Source organism: Elgaria multicarinata, chromosome 3, assembly GCF_023053635.1.
Source record: "Elgaria multicarinata webbii isolate HBS135686 ecotype San Diego chromosome 3, rElgMul1.1.pri, whole genome shotgun sequence".
In the NCBI taxonomy this organism is placed as follows: Eukaryota; Metazoa; Chordata; class Lepidosauria; order Squamata; family Anguidae; genus Elgaria; species Elgaria multicarinata.
In genome coordinates, this window is record NC_086173.1 from 46,284,532 (window position 1) to 46,307,909 (window position 23,378).

At 41.5% G+C, this 23,378-nt stretch overlaps 1 protein-coding gene across 3 annotated transcripts in view; it reads right to left on the reverse strand.

Moving 5' to 3' along the window:
• Window positions 1-23,378, reverse strand: part of RPTOR (regulatory associated protein of MTOR complex 1) — a 347,409-nt gene that overhangs the window by 81,929 nt on the left and 242,102 nt on the right. For all 3 annotated transcript variants that reach the window (XR_010025185.1, XM_063120110.1, XM_063120109.1), the window contains exons 18-21: window positions 18,284-18,401; window positions 16,181-16,321; window positions 14,339-14,497; window positions 1,769-1,887 (exon numbers count right to left, since the gene is read on the reverse strand). Coding sequence is in view for 2 of the 3 variants with exons in the window: in XM_063120110.1 (XP_062976180.1) it covers window positions 1,769-1,887; window positions 14,339-14,497; window positions 16,181-16,321; window positions 18,284-18,401 (537 nt within the window). In the remaining variant the exon portion in view is untranslated. The remainder of the gene's footprint in view (window positions 1-1,768; window positions 1,888-14,338; window positions 14,498-16,180; window positions 16,322-18,283; window positions 18,402-23,378) is intronic.

Sequence of the window (23,378 nt, forward strand, 5' to 3'; positions counted from 1 at the left end):
TTACAAATAGGCGGAGGCTCCACCGAAGAACCACATTTCTTTAAAAAGGGTAGACTTCTAAGAAACCACGAGGAAGTGTCCGAGTTTCATGCTTGCTAAACTGCACTGCTGCCACAAAGACAATTACATGGAATGGGTTTATCCATGCTCTATCCAACCAAATTTACGTGTACTGTATACGTGCATCCATATTTGTTCATCCATCATTTTATCCGGACTAATGCAAGGGTAACAATGATGTGAGCAAGAGCTAAGGTTCAAAACATAAATCTTCCCCTTTACCATACATTTTAGGCACCAGGAATCAGGATGTTTTTACTCTTTGTGCTCACATTTTTCTGGCACCAATTCATCAGAACTTTGCAAAGAAGGTTGGTACAAACAACCCAAAGATATTTAGCCAGTCAGCTGAGATGACTATGTAGTGGGCTCTTGGTACTAGTAAATACATAAATGAAAAGGAAAATAAGTGTCTTAAGGGGAAAATGGGTTTAAATAGGACACCTCCCTATGCATTAAAGTAGTGTCATATCTTATAGTAAATTTAGCATCAACCTACAATGCTGGAATAAATCATCAGCAAGAGATCTCATTTCATGTTGGAATGGCTCATGCTGTTAATTTGTTTGGGCAACCAGAAAGGCCTGAGCCAAGAACATAAAAAAGATGATGACCAAATGGTTCATAGCTGCAATCTAGTGAAAGTGGGGAGGGAAGTGAGCAAATATACCTAAGTGCTTAGGTTATGCTTAGTTTGTGGTAGAAGATTTGTTATCACAAATGGGTTGTGATAACAGTCCAATTATCAAAACTCCTTGAGATAGTACTCCTAGACGAGCAGTGATGACAGCCTCTGGAGCTAAACACATCATCTTTGCAAAATGAAGGATAGCAGTAATGGTAGTGCTTTCAATCCATACGAGAGAGAAGTGAGATGGGTGTCTGCATGCTGACTCACATGTACTAGATCACCTGCACTGGGCAGCCGTTGTGGCTTCAATCTGCAATCCAGTCTTACTCTCACTTGCATAATCTGAATGAGTTTGCAAAGAAAATAACCAAAAATGCGTAAGATCAATTTTACTAGCTAAACATTCAAGAACAGCTCCGTTTATCAGGTTATTCATGTTACGTAAATCAAATCCCTCAGATAAATACTTACAACTACCTGATCAGCTACTCCTAATGCGTTACAGTTGAGCAGCTGACTAGTAGGTGACTCTTCTTCTGGAGCTATTTGGGAGTCTACTCTCCTTTTCCTTTCTCCCGTCAGAGGATAGAGGTGCAGATTTTACAGAAGGGCAGTGTTTAAGAGTCAATTTCAATCCCTCAGCAAAAGCAGGAGTGAGCTAGTTTGGATAGCTGCATATTATGTTTGGTGGAAGGGGGGCTGCCCAGGGAAGCGGAACAAGGAGGATAAAAATGGTGTTAAGACACTTACAGCCTAATAACATAATGCATAATATAAAAATTCTGTCTTTCCATTTTTTTTCTACATGCCCTATGACTGATTTGGATTGTAAGCTCTTTGTGGGGGGAAAAGATAACTTTTTCTTTCCATCATAAGTCTATTGCTCAGGAGTTAGCCCTTGCACTAAGGTAGAACAACGAAATAAACAAATCTATGCAAAGATCTCCTATTTCAGAATATTCCACAACCTCTCTCTGTCTAGTAAAATCACTCCAGAAATCCTTCAAAAAGGAGACATTCAAGATCCATCTACTCATAGTTTGCACAACGTCAGTACGCAATAGCACAGAGATTTACCTTGTAAGCAATGCTGTTGAGCACTTTCATAGCCAAGTCTGAAACATCTGGGTAAGGGTCAGCAGCCAGATGTAAGAGGACTCTCCAAATTTGCGTGTAAACGCTGTTGAAAGAAACACCTAGAAGAAAAGGGGGAAAGGGGGGTGGGGAGGAATGTATTTCTGAATTAAATCTGTTGGACAACTTTTCAAAATATACTCCTATCTTTTGACAATTTTGACAATTCATCAAACTCACTTATCATCATCATCATCAATAATAATAACTATACTTCCATCATTATACATGATGCGTTGCAGAGCAAGATAAGCCCCTGTCAAAAGGAGATTACAATCTTATGAATTAATGAGCATGCTTTCAGTTTAGAACCAGACATAGAGATTGAGAGGGCAAATTATAAATGCAAAAATAAACTCTGATTGTGTGATTGGCAATGATTCTCTGGACATGTTATTTACTTGAATTTTGACACATGAGTAGTCCCAGACAATTCACATCCTAGCCTTACACTATATATTACAGTTGTGAAAGCATCTTTGGAAGCGGAGACATTTCAGCCATGTAAGATATGTGTGTGATAACAATATTTTTTTTAAAAAACAGTCATGATTAATTGCCAATGAAATAGGTATTGGCATTGTCCCAGAAGAATCAGGAAAATAATTCACAATGAAAATTATTTTATTCCTACCAGTACTATGTTTATAACTCAGATAATTTCTTACTCAACATTTTGGCCACAAGAATGGATTTGAACAGTTTAGCTGTGCACTTTTGCCCAAATACTTAATCAGAACACAGCTATACATATGGGCTCTGCTCTCTTGGTTAAATAGGTCAATTTCTCTTTTGATGAAAAGAACTTTACGACAGCCCAATTCCTGACTTTTCACCTATTCATACAACTTGCACAGATAAAATAGTAAGTTTCCCTGCATGATATACAAATGATTTAGCACAGCAAATAGACTTAATACTTTTTATTCTTTTTAACTCAGTGAAGATGACTCTTTTCGAACATTCCCTTGCCTTGGGGTTGGGTAAGAACCAGCGTGGATAGGGCATAGGCTTTCTACACCCAGAGTTCAAATTCTTCCTTAGCCATGAAAATGAACTTACATGGTGACAGTAAAGCAAAAAAAACTGCTCCAAACTCTTTGAAGAAAGAGTGGGGTGCCAATGTAACTAAATGGAAATTATTGCAGCCCTTCCTAAACTGTTAATTTAAATAATAGACACACAGTAATGTCATCTGTAGTGGAGAGAAAGTGTGTCCAGACAGAGACAGAGCAATGTAAAATGCTCATTGGAGGACAACAATGGTCCAATTTAAATATGAGATTGATCTTTGGCAAAGTGACTGACATCTTGTTTAAATGGGCTTACCTGCATTGGCCTATGCAGTATTAGGCCAGTGGTATGTCCACCTTTGTGAGAAATTAAAGATGGAAATCCAAAATCCACAGCTGGGTAATTAATTCCTTTATTAGGACCAATCTAAATGCCACAAAAAAGTATGCAAGCTTTTGAGTTCTCCAGAACTCCAGTCTCATTAAATTAGATTGTACGAAAAGCAAAGGAGTGATAGGTAAATTTTCCCCAGCCTGATTTGGAATAGGGCCGGTTAAAAGCAATCATTTGGGAGTGCCTCCTATAGCCATTGGTAAGTAATTTATTTTAGCACAGCCCTATTACATGCTCATAATAGGGCCTAGAGGTCTTCCTCCCACCTACACCCTCTTTTCTTGCACTTACCCAGGTGAGGGCAGCACCATGAGGGAGGACTAACTGTAACTCTAAGTTTCAGGCATAAGGCCTATCATTGCTGTGATCAACCACAGCAGTATTCAGGCATGCTTGAAGTATGGGAACAACTCTTAGTAGCTACATGCTACCTATGTGTGAAGATTGCAAAGACCTCGAAACCACTTATTAATTAAAATCTACATACGAAATCGCTTACTAATTAAAATCTACATATGAATGCCAGTGGAGGTAAGCACATTTAAACAAAATGTCAGCCACTTTGCCAAAGATCAATCTCATGTTTAAATTGGACCATTGTTGTCCTCCAATGAGCATTTTACAAATGTCACCAAAACCATTTTAAATTATAAAACCATACAAAGCATAAGAAATAGCACAAGAAATAGAAGAGAAATAAAGCTAGCTTCATTCTAGCAACATAAGTAAAACCCAGGATTTCCAGCATTTCAGATCCAGTCATTTCAGCTCAGGCATTCAGAAAGCCCTCCAAAAGCGGGTCATCCTAAAAGAGGGCAAAACCCGATAAACAAAATCCTGTGGGCAGAAACCTCCACAGAGGTGCCATTTTTGAGAAGGTTCTATCAAAGGTTGCCATTCCGGGAACCTTTGATGGGCATCTGCAACAGAACCTTTTTGGATGATCTTAATGCACAGGGGGAAAAACATAATGTAGAAGGAGTTCCTTCAGATAACCATTTTATAATTAATTTTTTTCATTCTATTTCTATACTGCCACATAGTCAAAGCTCTTAGGGCGGTTTAACAATTCATAAAAATACAAAATAGAACATAATAAAAACAGAAAATTAAAACAATATAAACAACTAAAAACAATTTAAATAAACAATGTTTTTCCTAATAGGTGTGTTCTAAAACAGCAGACATATATGCCTCATCATATTCCATTAAACGCCTGGGAGTAGAGGGTGATCTTTAACTAGCGCCAAAAAGATGACAGTGCCGGCACCAGGTGGGCCTCACTGTGGAGCTCATTCCATAGTCAGGGGGCCACCACTGAGAAGGCCCTCTCCCTTGTCATCACCTTCTGAGCTGCCCTTGGAGGTGGCACTCAGGGAGGGGGGCAGATGTTGATCATAGGTTTTGGGTATGTTCAGGTTGGAAGATGCATTTCATCTGGTATTGTAGTTCCAAGCCATGTAAGACCTTTATAGGCTAAAACCTATAGGTTAAAACCATTCAAGGCTTTATAGGTCAAGACTAGCATTCTCAGCTACGCTTGAAAAGTAACCCATCACTTGTGTACAAAATAACTCTTATCCTGATGTAACATGATTTCTTTGGCCAATTCTAAGATAATCTGCTATGATATCTTGAATCATTAATATGTCACTATGGCTCTGTTTGCACATAATGGCAGCAAATCATGGGTTAATTAACCAATGATTTAATTAATTAACCCACAATTTGTCACCATTACATGTGAACTGGGTCTCTGTTTCCATTGGAAACCATGAACTCCACTCACCAGAGAGAACTCTGATTTTGATCACATGGTCTAATTGCAAAAGAATGAAGAGTCAAGTCTGTGGACTCCCAACTGATCTCAATCTGTGATGATCTCTTCAAATTGTTTTTACACTGAGATTTAATTCTGAGTTCAAAAACAAAACACAGATGAGGTTATCCTTGAGCATATATAAACAAAATCAAAAGCTAGGGTGAATTAATGTTTTGATACGCAAACAGGCCCTAAATATGGCTACATGCCTTCACTAATTGAGACTATATAAAGTGTCACATTAGCATGCAGTGTAGGTAATTAGGGGAGAACAAAACTTGATCAAGCAAGCTGCTTGTCTTTGAAGTTTTCAGAGCTATCGGATCATATTCCAGCTTTGGTAAGATCAGCATTCTGGGTTTATAGAATACAGTTCTCAGGAAGCACAAGATGGTGGTTCATGTCAACTTCCTTTAGAGTTCTAAAGATCAGCCATTTCAAACTGCTACTGATGCTGAGTAACTAAGCCCAGAATAGTTGTTTTGAATGGATGTCTGTTTTGTTTGTTTGTATTCATGTTTTTATGGATTTAAATTTTGTATATTTGTTTCTAATGTTCACTGTTTTTAACCTTTGTAAACAGCTCAGAGAGCTTCGGCTACCGGGCAGTATATAAATGTAATACATCATCATCATCATCATCATCATCATCATCATCATCATCATCGTTCTGCCATTTTCTCTTTTAGGTATGTCCTGATGCAAATTATTCTAGTGGAACTAGCCTGGCTTTCTTGATCTAGTCTGGCCTCACTGGGTGGGTACTTTAGTTTGAGACACACCCAATGTAAGGTGGTGTTTATATGTCCATTCTGTTAAGTCATACAGTTTTATGTATTTATTCTGTAACACCTTTCTAGAAACAACCAGGGCACTTTACAAAAAGCTTATTATTAAATTATTTATTAAAACATTTGTATCCCGCCCTGTATCACTGGGATCTCAGAGCAGCATACAGATAAAGTTCAGGACATAAAAACCGTAAGTCAAATAAAAACATATTAAAACAGCTATAACAACGATTAAAAAGGTATGTAGTATTAAGAAAGTGGACCTAGGGGCCAAGACATACTGCTCCACATGGGTGGGAACATGAGGGCCACAGAAGCTTCCCCACCCATTCTGCAGAGGTCTCTGTGGAAGCCCCTCCCCCTCCCCTAAAGGCCCACCCTCTCCCCAAAGAGGCTCTGTATGCCCCTTGCCTTTCCATATCAGGGAAGATGAAGGGTACATGGAACTGGTTCCCACAGAAGCTGGCTTCATGGACCCCTTGCCTTTCTGAAAGGCAAGGGACATGCAGAGCTGGTTCCAGGTGCCTTGAAGCAGCAGTTCCCGGAAGCTCTGGACATCCACATTTCCTGTTGGGAAAGGTGAAGGGTGCGCAGAGCTGACTCCCTTGGGAGCTGCTGCTCTGAGGCACTTAGTGCCTTTAAGCAGCACCCCTGTGTGTCCCTTACCTTTGGGAAAGACAAGCGGTGTGCAGAGCTGGCTTCCTAGAGGCTTCGCCTGTGCCTGTATGAAAGGTGTCTGTGTATGGTATGAAAATGGTGTGTGGATGTGTGTGTTTATATGCATACATAGAATGCTTGTGTCTGAATGGAATATGTGTACATGGAAGGTAGAATGGGGGTGGCTGTGGTCCCACCCACTGCAAGAATGAGCACCCCCCCCCCAACATCTGACCCCAGGATGAATGTGTCTCTTGGGCCAAAACAAGTCCCTCACTCCTGCTATAACACCACCAGGGATGATAGTTCTGAGGGCTCTTAGTCTGTCTTTGTGGGAGTTATTGGGTGTAAAGGGCTTCAGCATCCATGGCAGCTAGATTATAATTTCCACAGGAAGTCAGTGGTACCCTGTATGTAACATGGAGTAGTCGTGGTCTGAAAGTGGAATCCATATAAATAGATACTGCAACTCTGATAGCACCGATGCCTGAAACAATGGCTTCATGGACCCCAAGGTTTCCCACACCTTGGAAAAACATACTCTTATTTGCCATTGATTAAACATGTGCGCAAAATGAGATGAAAAGGAAAAGGTAACTGTCTAAACTAAGCTTTTCCAGCTTGGATAGTGCCTTGGCCAACCTAGCATAGATTCCCTTGCGCTTGAATTAAAATGAAAATCAACAAACTTGATATGGACCTCTTTTTTGAATGAGATCTCAAGCTTTGGCTGATCATGCAAGCTCCCAACCTGCTTGGGCTAGAAGTGGACACAGTTGATAAGTGTGTTTTGCTGTATCAGGCTTTGGGGTCATTGAACAAGCCTGACTTTGGGCACATCTGCTCTGAAAGACACACAAAAGCAGCAAACAAAAATGATGAAAGTCAGGAAGATGCCAGCTGTCAATGCATCAGGCGCCTTGCACCACTGGAGGAGCTCTTCACAGCCCTCTTCTCCCTGATCAACATTCTGCCTCCTGTGCTCTTGCTTCTATGCAGAAAGTTACATAAGGACTGCTGGGAAATCTCAAGTGTTTGAGATTCCTTTTAAAGTTCACGAGAGACCAGCGAGGTGGGGAGAGAATCTATCTTCAGTATTGCAATATCCTGTTTAACTCACACCCTCTCGCATGACCCCACATACACGACTTTGTTTTAATATATCAGATCTTTCTTTTTTAAAATTGAATTTGCCACTGCAATTCCTCATTCACTTACCAACTGGGGAGAACAGAGGGGATTTCTATGAAGGATTTTTAGGCTCATTCACATGAAGGATCTTTAGGCTCATTAGCAAGATGTCCCCTCCCTCACTATATATTATTTTCTCTTTTTTTCTTCTAATGAAAGGATTGCTCATAGCACTGATTCACATGAGTGACGCATCCAAAATAGCTTCTTGTCAAGTGTGAACCAACTGAGTCAGTGTGCTGATAAAAGGAAATACCAGCAGCAGGAGGGAAAGCTGCTATATTTCTGCATAATGGACTGTAATAATAAATAAAAAAAAGAGATACAGAGACAAAGCACAAGGCAGGAGCATATCTGCTGGAAGTTCATCGAAAATGACAGCTCTGTAATTAGATGGGCCAATTCAAAACTGGTTAAATGGACCTTGCAGTACAGTGAGTTGCAAAATGATTCCTTTTAGCAATGAATGTGTGAAGTAAATTGCCTTTCTTCACTGATGGCTTTTAGTTTTAATTCAGATATGCACGGCCCTTTATTCAATTTAACAGTCACGATTAGGACAGTACAAGTGTTTTACATCTTTCAGCCTCACCACCCAATGGAAAGGGCATGGCTGAATGGCACATAAAAGTTTAGATAGTCATGGTGTCATTTATTTTCTCCCGAATGCCTGGCTTAGTCAGAGATTGGAAGCGGCAAGTATTCAACATCTTAATCTCCAGATGCAATTCTCTCAATTATGGATGATGCCAACTTTCGGAACTGGAGGGCGGGGGCTCGGAAATGAACTCCTGTAGTTCGGAAAAGCCACACAGACTACAAAATGAGCCAAAGTCCCCTCAGAAGTTTGTCTCCCCTCATAATTAGCGTGTCTAAGTGTTAGCCCTCCTCAGGATTCCCTGCTGTCCTTTCCCAAATCTACAAAGGAGGGGAGGGGGAGGATGTAAACTGACAGCAGGGAAAGCTGAGGACAGTGGAGGGCCCATCTCTAAGTTCTTGCTTTGTTCCTGGAAACACAATGGAGGTGTATTCAGTTTTAATTTTCTGCCTGAGTAGATTGAGCCAGGAAGAAATAAGAACTATAGATCCCAGCATTCCTGGCACCACAATAGAGGTTCCTGAACAATTTTGTCACCAGGAACAGTGAGAACTTCCCATGCCACCAGTTTACCTGCTTCACTGCCCAGGTAAATTTGGAGAAGACAGCAGGGAGGGAAAGTGGCAGCAGTCTTTTCAAGGTTACATTAAATTCTTAGAAAAACCCAAAGCTAATTGGTAGTGGTGTTAAATGGCAACCAATGAGCCTGAATAAAGACTTAATACACCCAAATGACCTACGTAAAAGAAACCACACATATCTTTCAGCTATCTATAAGTGCATCTTCTATACTATAATGTTCCATTAATGAGTTTGTTCTTTTATGGCATGCATAGTTTACCAATTCCAACAGGTAATTAAAGTAGGACTGCAATGTTAAGTGGATTAATTGTTTAATTGATTAAAACATTTTGACTGACTAAAATGGTGCCCTGATTAATCAATCAGCAAATTCAAGTAATTAAAAATAATTTATAAAAGTTGCAGATTGCAAGTGCCACCTTAAGGGAGGTATTGCTACCTGTGTGAGAGAGAATGGGGGAAATGTCTCTTGGAATATGTGTGCACCTTCACCTTTAAAAATTTTTTTTGTCTTATGTAGATCAAAGCAATTGATTAATCAGTTAAAGTGCATTCAATTAATTGACTACGAGTCCTTCATTGGATACCCCCAAAAAATGTCACCCACATCTCCTTTATGATCTCTACTTCTAAAACAATGCAATTGCTTCCACTTTTAGCAAGGAGCAATGTGGTACAGTGGTCAGAGCAGGGTTAGGCAACCTGGTGCCCCCAGGTTGGACTACAGCTCTCGTAATCACTGGCCATTGGCCATGCTGGCTGGTGCTTATGGAAGCAGGGACACTGCTCCCCCCACCGCCCCCATTAATATATTTTCTTACTGGCAACTGGGATTGATTGAAGTAGGTATCGGTTGTTGCTGAAAACTGTAGGTTCAAAGGCTTTGTTTAATGTATTGAGAATCAGACCCCACCTCCACTCAGATTTAGGGGCAGGTTTCTGTTCCTTTTCAATGCCTTCCATGGCAGCCATTTTTTGGTGGTGCCCAGGACAGTTTCTCAATTTGCCAAATGCACCTACAGACCAAAAAGGTTCCCTACCCCTGGCCCAAAACATCAGGAGGACACTAGGTTGCCTATCCTTAGGTTAGAGTTTTGAGCTAGGACTGGGGAGACCAGTCTAATAATATAGGGTGGGATACAAATGTTTTAAATAAAATAAATAAATAAATAAATAGTTAAAATCTCTGCTCAGCCAGTCTCTTTCTTTCTCTCTTTCTCAACCTAACCTACTTTAAAAGGTTGTTGCGTGAAGGGAAGGTGATTTTGTATGCTGCCCTGAGCTCCTCAGAGGAAAGGTGGTATATAAATCTATTAATTCAGGGTAATACATTCTACCAGGACTCTCCTTTTCCCTAATGGTTTACCTTTTCTCATCCCAACTGTGCAAAGACTATTAAAGTCACTCACTGAACAGTGACAGTGTTCTGTAAACGTCTTTGTGTATCAGTACTTCAGGTAGATTCCTAACTGACAGCTTCTAACTTTTGCACTCCTCTGAAATCATTCAAACTCCAATCTTGATGGATCCTTCAGATTTCAGAAACTCATTTCCAAGGAAAACCACATTCTACTGGGATAATTGCATTAGCATAAAAGCACAAATGTAGCAAGATCAAGATGAGAGAGGACTTAAAATGGAATTCAACCATCCTGTGGATATGTAGAGAAAAGACAGATTTAAGCACAACTTATATGCAGTTGATCAGGCCATTGATATATTAGATCAATGGCCTGATCAACCAAAAATCCTAAGCTGGATACACTTATAGCAGTGTGATGGCACCACATAGAAAAGAAGGAGAAGCAAAACACATAAAATCCATGTGTTTGCAGGGGAGATGTGGGTTGTATAAATTATAGTGGAACATATGAAGAGTTGGCAGGTGGGTGAGCTTCCGAGTGAGGACGATTAACAATGAAATTCTCTTTTGACCTTGAGTTCAAGACAATGAGAACACAATATTTAATGTGCCAAACAGATTTTCATTGCTGAATAACAACACTCTCCCTCGATTTTCTCTATTCCTTCTGACCAAGGAATGTATTTTGAGTGCTATATATATTTTCTCAATTTCAAAACAAAACAAAATAGCTGCACCATCTCTCATATAACCAGATATGGTACAACTAGACAACATATTGCAATTGAGAAAAGGTCCCATACGCTAAAACATCACAAAAAGGGATTGAACATATGAAGCTCTGCCTTATACAAGATCAGAAAACCATTGCTCCATCTAGCCCAGTATTGTCTAATGTGATTGGCAGAAGTGCTCTGTCATCTCAGGCAGAGATCTTTCCCAGTCTTGCTACCCGAGATCCTTTTAACAGGAGATGCCAGAGATGGAACTTGAGAGCATAAACATGAAAAGCTATGGGAGACACTCCTCACATGTTTTTCACCCCATCCTGTTTCTATTTAAATAGCATGTCTACTTCTTAAATATTGCTGCGTGGGGACTCCGCAGTGGAACCAAAAACCTTCGAGTCTGGGGCTGGGAATTAGCCTAGTCTGCTGCCCACCATGAAACAAAAAAGCCAATAAAAGCTATGAATACTGGTCCTTCCTCAGGCAAGAACTACAATTCACAGCTCCATCATTTCATCAATCACCTAGATCCTTCATTTCCTTGTAAGCTCTTGACAGAGAACATGGAGGCCACACCATGTTAGGGCTAGCTCTCAGTTCAGAGATGGGGCTTGGGCAACCAAAAGGCCTACTCTGTTATTTAGTGGCACTCAGATCCATATCAAAGCAACAGCCATGTTCCGTGGGAGCTTGCCCGGGGAGCTATCACCCTGCCTTCCTGCTTCTTACTGCTGACTCATGCCTCAGGTTTGCCTCCTCTAGACCTTGTTCAAAACCCAGTAAGGTCTTGCTCTGGCCAGAACAGTACACTGCCAACTACACAAACTGTTCCATACCGAAGTGCAAATGCCACTGCCAAGCAATCTATAATATCCACACAATGTCTCTGTGTGTAAATGGTTTGTGTCCCTTTAGCTCATGAAATTTGTATTGTGGCCTTTGGTCCTGAACTTGTCATCCCTTCCTGGCCAGAGTAAGTGGGGAGAAATTTAAAAAGGAGAGAATAGGCTGAAGTTGGCAGATTTTACTAGTTTATGTATCCAGTCGTGCCAGTCAACTGAGGCTGAAGCATATGGACCAGGCTCAAGTTCTTAAAACTATTTCCTTCAGGATGCAGCAGAAAGAAGGTTCGAATATTCTTCTGAAAAACGGAGGTGGAAGGGGGAGGGGTAGAAATCAAGAGGAGGAAGAAAACCTCTGCCCTTAAAGAGGTAAGTGCTGGAAGTAATGGGATTCTGTGTAAGTTATGAATTTTAAACACTTCCATAAGCTATGTCGTTTACAGCTGGATATGAGCTGTTCCTGACTGAATATGAATGAGGAAGGCACTGGAGAACTGCTTTTGTATTTTAAGGTGCTCTCACTCATCTTTAACTCATTCCCAAGCTCCTTCTAAGACCCATGTAAATAATCTGCTGTGCCCTTCTTTACCATAACAGAAGGCAACGGGGAAATATACTTCACAGAAGGAGGAGCTGAGGCAGCAGGGTATTTTGTAAGACTGAACTTCAGTGGGATCCTTTTTGTGAAAGCTTTCAGCCCCTGCAAAAAAGTGAGTCCCTTTTCAGAAAATTTCCAATGAGCAGGACTCTGAGCGTAAGTGTCTGCCAATTCAGAGGGAAGGCAAAGTAGCTAGGGCTGATTGGCTAGGTGGCGATTGGTCACCATCACATTTACAAGACCTGATTAGTTGGAATCATAGCCGCAGAGCAAAAGACTCAGTTTGAACACACTTTGTACCAGAGTGGCTGTGAACAGTGGTGAGCAGGCACCAAAAAAAAAAAAAGGGGCAAACGCTAATGGGGAGCAGATAGCTTAAAAAAACACCCACACCCACAAACTGTGCTGCTTCTCATCCTCCTTGTGCTGGTAACATACACTTTGGAACATTCAGCTTAATTCTAGTATCTTAGAAATTCTCTCTCTCTCTCTTTCTCTCAAAAATCTACAAAATCTGATAAAAAACAAGTCAGGCATTTGTCCATCTAGCCCAGCACTATTCATTCTGAGAAATAGTGCCTTTCCAATGTCTGAGGAAAAGGACTTTTACACCACCTCCTACTTGATCCTTTGATCCAGAGATGTCATGGATTGAGCCTGGGGCTTTCCTGTATGCAAAGCATGTGCTCTATCACGGAGCTCCGACATGCTCCCCCATCTGCAGCCCAGCCTGGAGCAGGAAGGTGGGGGAATTGCTCCTTGCTCTTGTTGCAGGGATGGCTGAAGAAGCAGTGGTTTGACAAGCTGCTGTAGGACAGAGACACCCCACCCCCACCCCAGTTCTTCCTCTGCAGCTATTCAAATGAGTTGTCAATGTCATTATTATGAAGCTGGTTGACTGAGTCAAGGATTGGAGGAGCAGGTTCCTGACATCCTCAAGAGTGTACAACACAAGAGTGAGTTAAGAAATTCTTCCTTCTCTCACATGCCCCAGTCTCTCACACCCTAGAACTCCCTAATCTGATTCAGAAGCTGAACGAAGATGGGGGAGAAATACCCAAAACACCTGAGCCAGGAGAGCTTTCCTGACCTCATTTTGGTGCTTTGATCTACTCTCCCTTTTCAGCTCCAGATAATCTTTGTCTGAAGCATGAGAACGAAGAGAGGAAACCTTGCCTGACTTGGCACTCTTGGCCTGCTTTTGACTTCCCTGCTGAGCTTCCAGTCCTTCACATCCTCTGCCCATCATGATGCAAGTGGAGCAGCTACTCTAATTGGGTGGTTGCCTGCCCTGCCCTGACAGGGAACTGAAAGATGTGTGTGTGTGGAGAGAGTTGTAATGGCAGCAGAGGGAGGAGGAGCTGTCTGTCTCCACTCCACAATGCCCAGCTTATCTTAGCAAAAGTACTTTGCCTAGCTGAATAACTGACACACGGTTTCACACTGAAGCAAGTCGCATATGCTTTTCTCTGAGCTCTAGGAAGGGAGAGTTATAAACTGAAATAATAAACTAACAGGCTAACTCTGTAGTATGTTTCAAACAACAAGAATGCCTGAAGCAACAAGGCCATACGCCCAAACCATGACCCACCTAACCTCCCCTGTCTGTTAGCTAGCTTGGAATGCTGGAAGTGGTTCTGAAGTCCAATCAACATTTGATTCCTTTGCCTGGATTATTGAGTAAGACATACCCATCATTCTGTGTCAGAAAATGGACACATCTTCACATAAATGCAGCTGTGTCATTGTTCTGCACCCACCCATTCCACCTGAAAAAAATTCAAGTCAACTCACTGATTTTCATCGTCACAACTGCTGTTTTACTCACACTAAGACCCCTTGCTATTACAAATAGGTCTGCTTGGAGCTAATCTTCCAAGCTTTCCTACCCTGCAGACAAGAACTGGGGTGGCTTGGCAATGTCCAAGGCTCACCTATTAGCGAATTCAGTGATGAGTAGGAGCTGACTCTTCTCATCTTGTCAATGGTCTCAAAAGACAGGATATACTCTTCATTCTCTGGGCTGCCCAAAGTGCTGCTGGCACTGCTGCTGGTGCTCAAGTTCCCTGGGGAAAACGCAACGGAGCTGCTGGCTGTTGAAGAAGAACAAGCATGGAGAAATTGAAAGAAGCATGTTTGAGAGGAGTGCGCTCATAGAAGTATCAATACATAGGGCTCTAGGGCATTCAGTCAATGACAGGAGGACAGTAACTGTCCTGGGAAGGCCAGTCCAAACCTTCCAAGTTTGCCAGTGCTTCAGTGCCAGTTATGCTTCAGGAGCTCACAGAGCCGGGTGAGAGGCAAAACCTTGTAGAAAAGGACTTTGTGCATTTTGCTTGGCTAAGACCATTAATGTATCCCTTGTCATAGAATAAAATCAACTTATCCCTTCTAGAGCACTGACCTTCATCAAGTAGGTGAGGGCCCACAAATGGGTTACGGTCCAGTTTCCACCATTTTGTTTACTGAGGAGGAGGGGCCTCCTCCTCCTCCTCCTCTTCCTCCTCCTCCCCTTCCAACTTGAAACTTGAGCACATACTATTGGTCTGCTGTTTTGCTTTCTACTACAGGAAGAGGCAGTGGTGGGGTGGAGCAACATATGCCCAGAAGGAGAAGAGGAGCATGAGGAAGCAGCCAACTTTTGACTAAAATGGAGCAGTGCATGAATGCTCAACAAGCTCCCCTGGCATGGCTTTGCTCTTCCTTTACCTTGTAACAAGCCTTGACTGTGGGCCAGAGCATGACACTCCGCACCAGTCCAGAACCACCTAGGTACTGTACCACGGGGCTCCCCATCCCTCAAGAGCATGGGCTCTTGAGAGTAGGGCCCATATTGGATGCTGGGAATCCCAGCTCCTGACAAGATGAAGGTGACTATAAGAGAGGGAGTGCTGGGTAATGGACAAAATGAAGGCTGCTATCAATGTTACTCTGTGTCTTGCTTATATTCTGAAAACATGCATAAGGATGCAAAAATTAGATATAGGCACACGTTTGTAATGTGTGAGTGTTCAAACAAGGGTTTGATATATCTGAACAATGAAAAAGGGCCTGGAGGCCTTGCCAAATGCATGTCTCAGACTCTCATCTGACAATTCCTACATACTGTACAAAAAAGGCTCCAAAGCATGAAAATATATTTAAAGGAGACTAGAAGACTGAGAATGGAATCTAGGAAATAATGTCTGTGGAGCTATGATATACAGACATACAGGGTTAGTGACTTTTTAAGAAACTGAACACTAATGGTTGAACCTTAAGAACTGCAAGTAAAAGGAAACTAATTCAAGAGGATTTTCTCCTCCTTTCCACCGGCACACCCAAAAAGCTGCCTCTGAGGGACCCTCCAGAATGTCATGGATTGGTGTGTGTGTGTGTGTGTGTGTGTTGCTGAATGAGGGGGGAGAGCACTGAACGTCAGATGAAAACATCTTGCACCAGCAGTGCTGATGCCTGATTTTGTTTGATTCCTCCCTCCATTTTTAAGTAGCCTTCCATGCTCCATCCCATCCTGTTTTGGAAGACCCCTGACCCTCCAGAGTGGCATGTGGGGTGGAGAAGTCCCATTAATCAAAATACATATCTGTCTTTGGTTGTCAGGAGACAAACCTATGTCACACTATTCACCAACAGCATTTAGGCACACTGTCCACCCTGGTATAGGCACTGAATTGTCTCACTACTGCTTTGGTTGGCGTCTTATGTCTAAGTTTAACAACAACAACAACAACAGAGAAGAGAGAAAGTTAAAAGAAAGTCCTGAAAAGTGGTCTTACATTCTTCATTCAAGTTCAGATTCTGCAGAGACTTATTCAAATTCCTTGCTGTGGTGACTGCTCGAATATTCCCATAGGAGCTGACAGAACGGAGTTTGGGTGTGCATGGACTGTCTCGCACTGGAGTCAGGCTTCCGCCCTCTATGGAGGCAATATCATTATTTATTCACACGAACAGAGAAATAAAAAAAGGAGCTCCTTCACTGCAATGGGGCAGGACACCATCATTTTCATACAAGTCATTACCACAATAAAATAACAGGCATAACTGCACCCTGAGATTCTGAACAAGAGTTGGCAGGTTTATTTCCTCATTCATCTTCTTGAAACGTAAGAGAAGGATCACTGTTTTCTGTTTTTGTGGCATGATTTTGGCCTAGCTTTTAAAGTACGACTGGGCCTTGTCAGTTTGTAAATGGAAAGGCACAATAACTCCTGCTTCTAACTCTCCTTTGAACAAGTGTCCTAGCTTGGCAGTAAGGAGACTTCCATGGAGAAGACATCCTCTTGCAACCAGCATTGATAACTGAGATACTGTTCCATCTGCTCATTTAAGGTAGAGGGGGAATTTATTGATTGCTGCTGCAGCCTCCATTAATCCTAATGGGACTTATATGACAGCCTCATGCAAACCCTATTTAACTGAATGTGGTAGTATGCAACAATGAGGTGTGAGGCTAGACAATTTTTCCATAATAAAAGGTCAATAAAAGTTTAAGGATCTTTTCCTTCGGCAAATGTTTTGATTGTAAGAGTTACATTATAATACGAGTTCCAGTAGTTTCAACTGTTCCGACTTATTTCTCATTTTTCTTAAGATAAATCCAAGTAGTATTTATGCTGCACAATAGCCTTCACATTCTATACCAGGATAGCTGGTGTGGGATAAGATGCTCCTCGTGCATTTTATTTAGACAGTACCTTGAACTTCTCTTGAATATATATAAAAAGGTGATGTGTAACCATTAGTGATTATTATTTTCTGCAACAACAACAGCAGCCAAGGTATGAGGGGGTAGGTTTTCATATTTTTAATGCAACCCACTTTTTCAGACAAAGGAGCTATTAAATTACTCATTGTAGGAAGACAATTCTACTTTCATTTAAATGATCTGACAGTAGAGATTCCGGTGTCCCCAGAGATTATCCAGGATATTTAATATTTAAGATGACATTTCATGAAATAAAAGGCCAGCAACAATTTGTCTAGAACTATTTTATTTCTCAAATGAAGCAAATGCATAAAGAGGGAAAGGAATAGAAAAGAATGTAAAGGTTTTATTTGAACTTCACACAGAATTAAGCATTTGGGGCTATAGGGTCTCTGTATAATATAAGATTCCCTTGTACAGTGATCCCCAACAATAGGTTTGGAAGAGCATAGAAACAACAATTGTTGATAGCAGTAACACCAATAGTCCTTGAACTTTCCAGAATTCAGCATAAGAAGCAGTTATACACCTCACAACTATGGCTCAATTCACATGTAGCACTAAACCATGGTTTTGTTTTACAGAAGTTAACCTCAGGTTGATATGGTCTCTTCTTCTCTTCATCTCACATGCTTCAATTTCCTCCCTTGGCTGCCTGCTTAGCACAAACCATGATTTGTGCTGGCTTTCCAAACCAGAATTGGAATGCTTGATTGTAGTTTCCAATTCTGTTTTTGAGGGCAAGTGCAAACCATAATCCACCAATCAGATTAACACAAACCACAGTTTGCTGTTGCAACAGCAAGTCAGGAAAGGAATCAAAGTGCACTAGGGGAATAAGGAGCACATAGCCCTAGAGCTTGCTCATGTAACACTAAACCACATTGTGGTGTTATATGTGAACTGAGACATCACCTTGACAGTGCCCTGGCCTATGTGAGTCCAAACACTACAGAAACATCACTCTCTGTGACATTTCCTCTTCCAATAAAAGACAGATTTTTAGTCTTTTTCAGACTGGGGATGGAATGATGTCATTCAGGAAAACATTCAATGAGAAACAGAGTTTTTCAGCTATCTACTGGAATTGCTGATCTAGCCAACAAACTCCCCTTTCATATAGAATTATCTTCCAAAACTTTTTTTATCCACAAACAAAATGATGCAGTACCTGGAGCAGCGGGTGAAGGTAGTGCATAGTTCTTCTCTTCTTCCATAAATTGCAAGGCAACAGTGCAGAAATTGCTTTCATACTGGACTACGAGGTGACTTAATGCCACCACCAACTCCTGTAGTAAGACAAAGAAGAAAAAACAACAGACCTCTGAACACTCTATGTGTTAAATAATTGACCATAAAAACTCCTATCACTGCAAAAGCAAGATACATCTTAATCACAAGTGTCTAATAATATTCCAGAGAGCAGAGAATAGGATACCCACCATCAAAGGTCAAGGTTCAAGGATCATTTGCTGAAATGCTGTGATCTTACTATTTAGCTAAGGCAACCTGTACAGGAGCAGGAATAGCTCTTGGACAATTAGTTTTAGTTTTTAAAAATAAAAGTATCAAACCCATCCAGCTAAACTGAGAAAGTTTGAGACTCACAGAATACACTCATATTTAGTGGCCCTAAGCTGAATTGGAGAACATCGCAACGGTACCTGAGATAAGGGGAGAGAAGCCCTCCTCTGTTAAATATTTAAGTTTGTGAAATCCATGGTGTCCATACAATTAGTCCAAAACTAAAAACTGATTCTAGATGAATAGACAAAAGATTTCAGGACCCAAGGAGTTATGTCATTATTTGGGACCCACCTGGCAGTCCTATTCCCTTGATGTGAAACTTATCACTCCTCCAGCTTATTGCTACATGACCTTTGACTCCATGGAAGTGTTTTTAGAATGATTCCTGTGGACACATGCACATGGAAAAAGTTATGTTGTAACTGACCATGCACATGCTCTCCACCTCCATTCACATCCTGGGATGATCCATAAAAAGGAGCAGCCAGGATTCTAGGATCCTGTTGAAGGCTCTTGTCAGAGAAAGGCATAGAATCATAGAATCATAGAATAGCAGAGTTGGAAGGGGCCTACAAGGCCATCGAGTCCAACCCCCTGCTCAATGCAGGAATCCACCCTAAAGCATCCCTGACAGATGGTTGTCCAGCTGCCTCTTGAATGCCTCTAGTGTGGGAGAGCCCACAACCTCCCTAGGTAGCTGATTCCACCGTCGCACTGCTCTAACAGTCAGGAAGTTTTTCCTGATGTCCAGCCGGAATCTGGCTTCCTTTAACTTGAGCCCATTATTCTGTGTCTAGATGCCATGTTTTCCACATGGGTTCTTGAATGGAAATGGTTCTAAAAGCACTTTCATGAAGATCAACATCATATAGGGGGAAGAAGTTACAAAGTTTCATCTGGAAAGTTTCATTAAAGGCTAACATTTGGGTTTTGATAGGATTCTATGGCACACACACACCAAAATTTTGGGGACAGTTGGCACACATATAGAATAGGGTTGCCTATTCGCAAAGTGGCCCCATGGTGGTCATGAGCGTTACAAAACACTCATTTTTCAGAGGGCAAAATGTAAGATGAAAAGAAAAGTAGCTTGGCCAAGAAACTAAGTACAAGGCAAAGGGATACTCTGAGCTCCAGAACACAAAACCACTCTTTTGAATCCAACGTCCATTTCACAGAAGGCAAACAGATGACGCTCATAGACAAGCAACTGAGTACAAGGCAGAGGTGGAGTCTGAACTCCAAAATGCCAAATCACATATTTCCCATGCAAAACACAACAAAATACCCATTTCATACAAGGAAAAACTCACACATGCTCACACATACACACATCACAAAAAAATAAGAAGCAACCCACCCATGCACCCACACACATCATAGAAACCCTAGGCAAAACACCTACCTACACAAAACCACAGTATAGCACCCCACCTCACCCTGCAGGATGCTCCCTGCCATTCCCTCTAGCCTCTGCGTCCCCCAGGACATAAGGGCTACCATGGAGAATAGTAAAACAGACCACAGACCTTCTATCCATGATTTGCTTATTATTGCATTCGAACTGGAAACTCTGGCATTCTTGGAAATAAAAATGGCACATGCCAGCTTCCCAGGTTTTTTTAAATTAAAATATCCACAAATATATAAATCAAGAGGGGCAGGGAGTCTGGCAGGCACCAAGGAGGAGTGTTTATGGACATGTTGGTGCCCACGGGTACCACACTGGGGTTTCTGATTTTTCCTTTGGGGTTCTTGATTTCTCTTAATTTAGAAACACTGAAGTTTGGTTTAGAATTTGGAGTGGAGATTTTCACACAAATACATTCCTCATCTACCTCCAGCACCTGATACAGGTATTCCTTCAGGTGTTGAAGGAATGGATTTATGTGATAACTTCCAGTCCAAATTCTACACCAGACATTGATATTTTTGAAGTCAATATAGCAAGAGCAAAAGAGCTATGAATAGGCTTCTGTTCTCAGCTCATTGTATCCTGTAAAGGGAATGTGTGGCCCTTCAGATATTGTTGGATTCCACCTCCCATCAGCCCTAGCCAGCACAGTAAGTGGTGAGGGATGATGGGAGTTGCAGTCCAACCTCATCTGGAGGGCCACACACTCCCCATCCGTGCTATAAATGTTCGGGCTGTACTTGTTTACTTCTAAGGCACCAACAGCACACATATCTCCCTCACTCCTTTCGCTACACAAAGGAAATAGCAGATAGCAGCGCTTAGCAATTTCGCCCCCTCTTTCGTGATAATGTGATAGAAAACTTCACTTTCGTGAGCATCTTTTTAAAAAAAAAATAAGGAAAGAGAATCAAGTCCCTGTGAAGCCAGCTTTCTGACAAAATTAATACCCATCTGTCACCTAGAATGGGGATGAGGGCACTTTTTTATACTTGGCTTGGTGAAGCATTGATTTTTCCTTCACTTTAGTGTGAAGATCTGAAGAAAGCTGGAACGTTTGACTCCAAAATGAATTCTTTGCAACAAAAGGATTTTTATTCTTGGCCAGGCTCCCCTTACTCTTTGATTCAACCCAGTATTGTCAAACTGAGATACTGCTACTGAAAGTACTGAACTGGAAGGCAGGACATAGCTGCATTCCTCTCCAGTCCATAGAATAGGGCTGGGCAACTTGAGGCCCTCCAGATGTTGTTGAAAAGCAATTTCCATCAGCCGTGGCCAGCAATGCCAATGGTGAAGGATGATGAGAGTTGCAGTTTAGAAACATCTGGAGGCCACAAGTTGCCCAGCCCTGCTCTATGGACAGGAGAGGAATGGAGCTATGTCTGAGCTTCCAGTTCAGTACTTCCAGTAGCAGTATCTCGGTTTGACAATATCGGGTTGAGTAAGGGGAGTTATAGTAGTTAGAGTGTTGGACTGGGACTCAGGAGAACTAGGTTCTAGTCTCCATTTGGCCATGAAGCTCATTGGTGACTTTGGGCTAGTCACTAACACTGAGCCTAACCTACCTAACAGGGTCATAGTGAGGCTAGAATGGAGAGGAGGATATGTATGTCATCTTTGGGTCCTTGGTGGAAAATAAATGTAATAAATGAATAAATAAATGTTTCCCTTCCTGCCAAAGAAACTCCCCTGTAGGACATAATGAATCATACAAAAAGGCAGGACTCTTGCATGACAAACTAGGCCACAATCTAGTCTTGAAGCCTTGCCTATCGGTTCTATAGTGACTCCAATGTGCTTTATAGAAATAGCATGGCTTACTGTGAGAACTGCAAAGCTGTTCACACTAGGTGACATAGTTGATTCAAACAAACACAGTTGATACATATTCTCCATGAAAATGGCAAAGATTTATGGAGGTCCCAGATGGGGAATCTAGAAATCTACACGGGTAGTATATCTGGCAACCTGAAATCTTTACAACCTCAGCATTTATTCTGTTAAAGTTTCTGGATACCATGAATTGAGAAAAATTATACTGACAGAGGAAGATCAGAAACTTATCACTGCACTTTATTAACAGTGCCAGCTGCTCTACTAATGTCTTATTTACAGAAACAGGTGCTGGAAAAGCTGAAATGCATTTTGTCTACAATAAATATAGTAATACCAAGGAAGGCCACAATGCCCCTCAATACTATCAAGTGATTAATGTACTACTGCTCTATAACAAGTGATCAGAATATGCAACTTTCACTAGGGTCAATCTATGATTTCCTTCCCCCTTCCACACAGCCAATCTATGGAAAGTTCTTTGCTGAGTACAACTGACCTGTTTCTTCTTTTCACTTTCCTACCCATCCCTCTTACTCCCCAAGGACTGCCACATATTTCATGTTTCCAGTAACAAATTAATATTTCATATTTAATTTTGTAGGTTGTAATGTAAGACTCTGCTATCAAAACAGCGATAAATAGAGGAGCATTACAGAGACAAAACGTGGCTCCTGTTTCCAGAGGAAGTAACAAAAGCAATGAGAAATTCTGCAGAGCGCCTAGGTTCTGGAGATAGCTAATCTCATTTCCGTGTCCTCTTTTTTTATGCAAGGGCTCTAAAATGAAACTACTGACATCCAAGTCTGACAGCTTGCTGCTGACAGATATCACTTTCTTTGGCATTCAGCAGCATACTTTCCAATGGTGGATGTGCTGCCAGGTCTAAAAGAAGCCTTTTTTAAATGCTTGGTCTTTCATTATTTTGTTATACAATGTCCTTTTCTGTTTCAAAGGGATTTCTCATACCGTACAGCGGATGAAATGCCACATTGATAAAGACCTCATGTCTGGCCCCATTGGGCAAAATGAAGCATTCTGACGTTCAGGTCAGAGAAGAAATAGCATTTTGTGTTTTAGAGTGAGCCCCCCTTGCTCCCTTGGGAGCTGTTGCAGTAAAGGGGTCTATGGTGCTTATGTCCTCAGCTCAGGGGCTGCTCCTGCACCAACCCCATCTTTTGCAGCAAGTCTTCTCTCTAACACTCTGGGCGATGAGATTAATTTTATTTCCTTCAGAATAGGGTGAGAGCAGCACAATGTTATTCTTCAGGCTGAAAACATAAAAGCAAAGTGCAAACTGACATTTATGTAATCCTCCCAGGAAACGGAGAGACAAAATGATCGACATGACAGGACTTGCCATTCAGAAAAATCACTGCTGAACAGAGAGCCAGTATGACCTGGAGTAGTGGGAAAGTAGCAGTGACACATACAACCATCAGACAGCTGAAAGGGTCTCTAGGCAGTAACTCTTTCATTACACATTTCT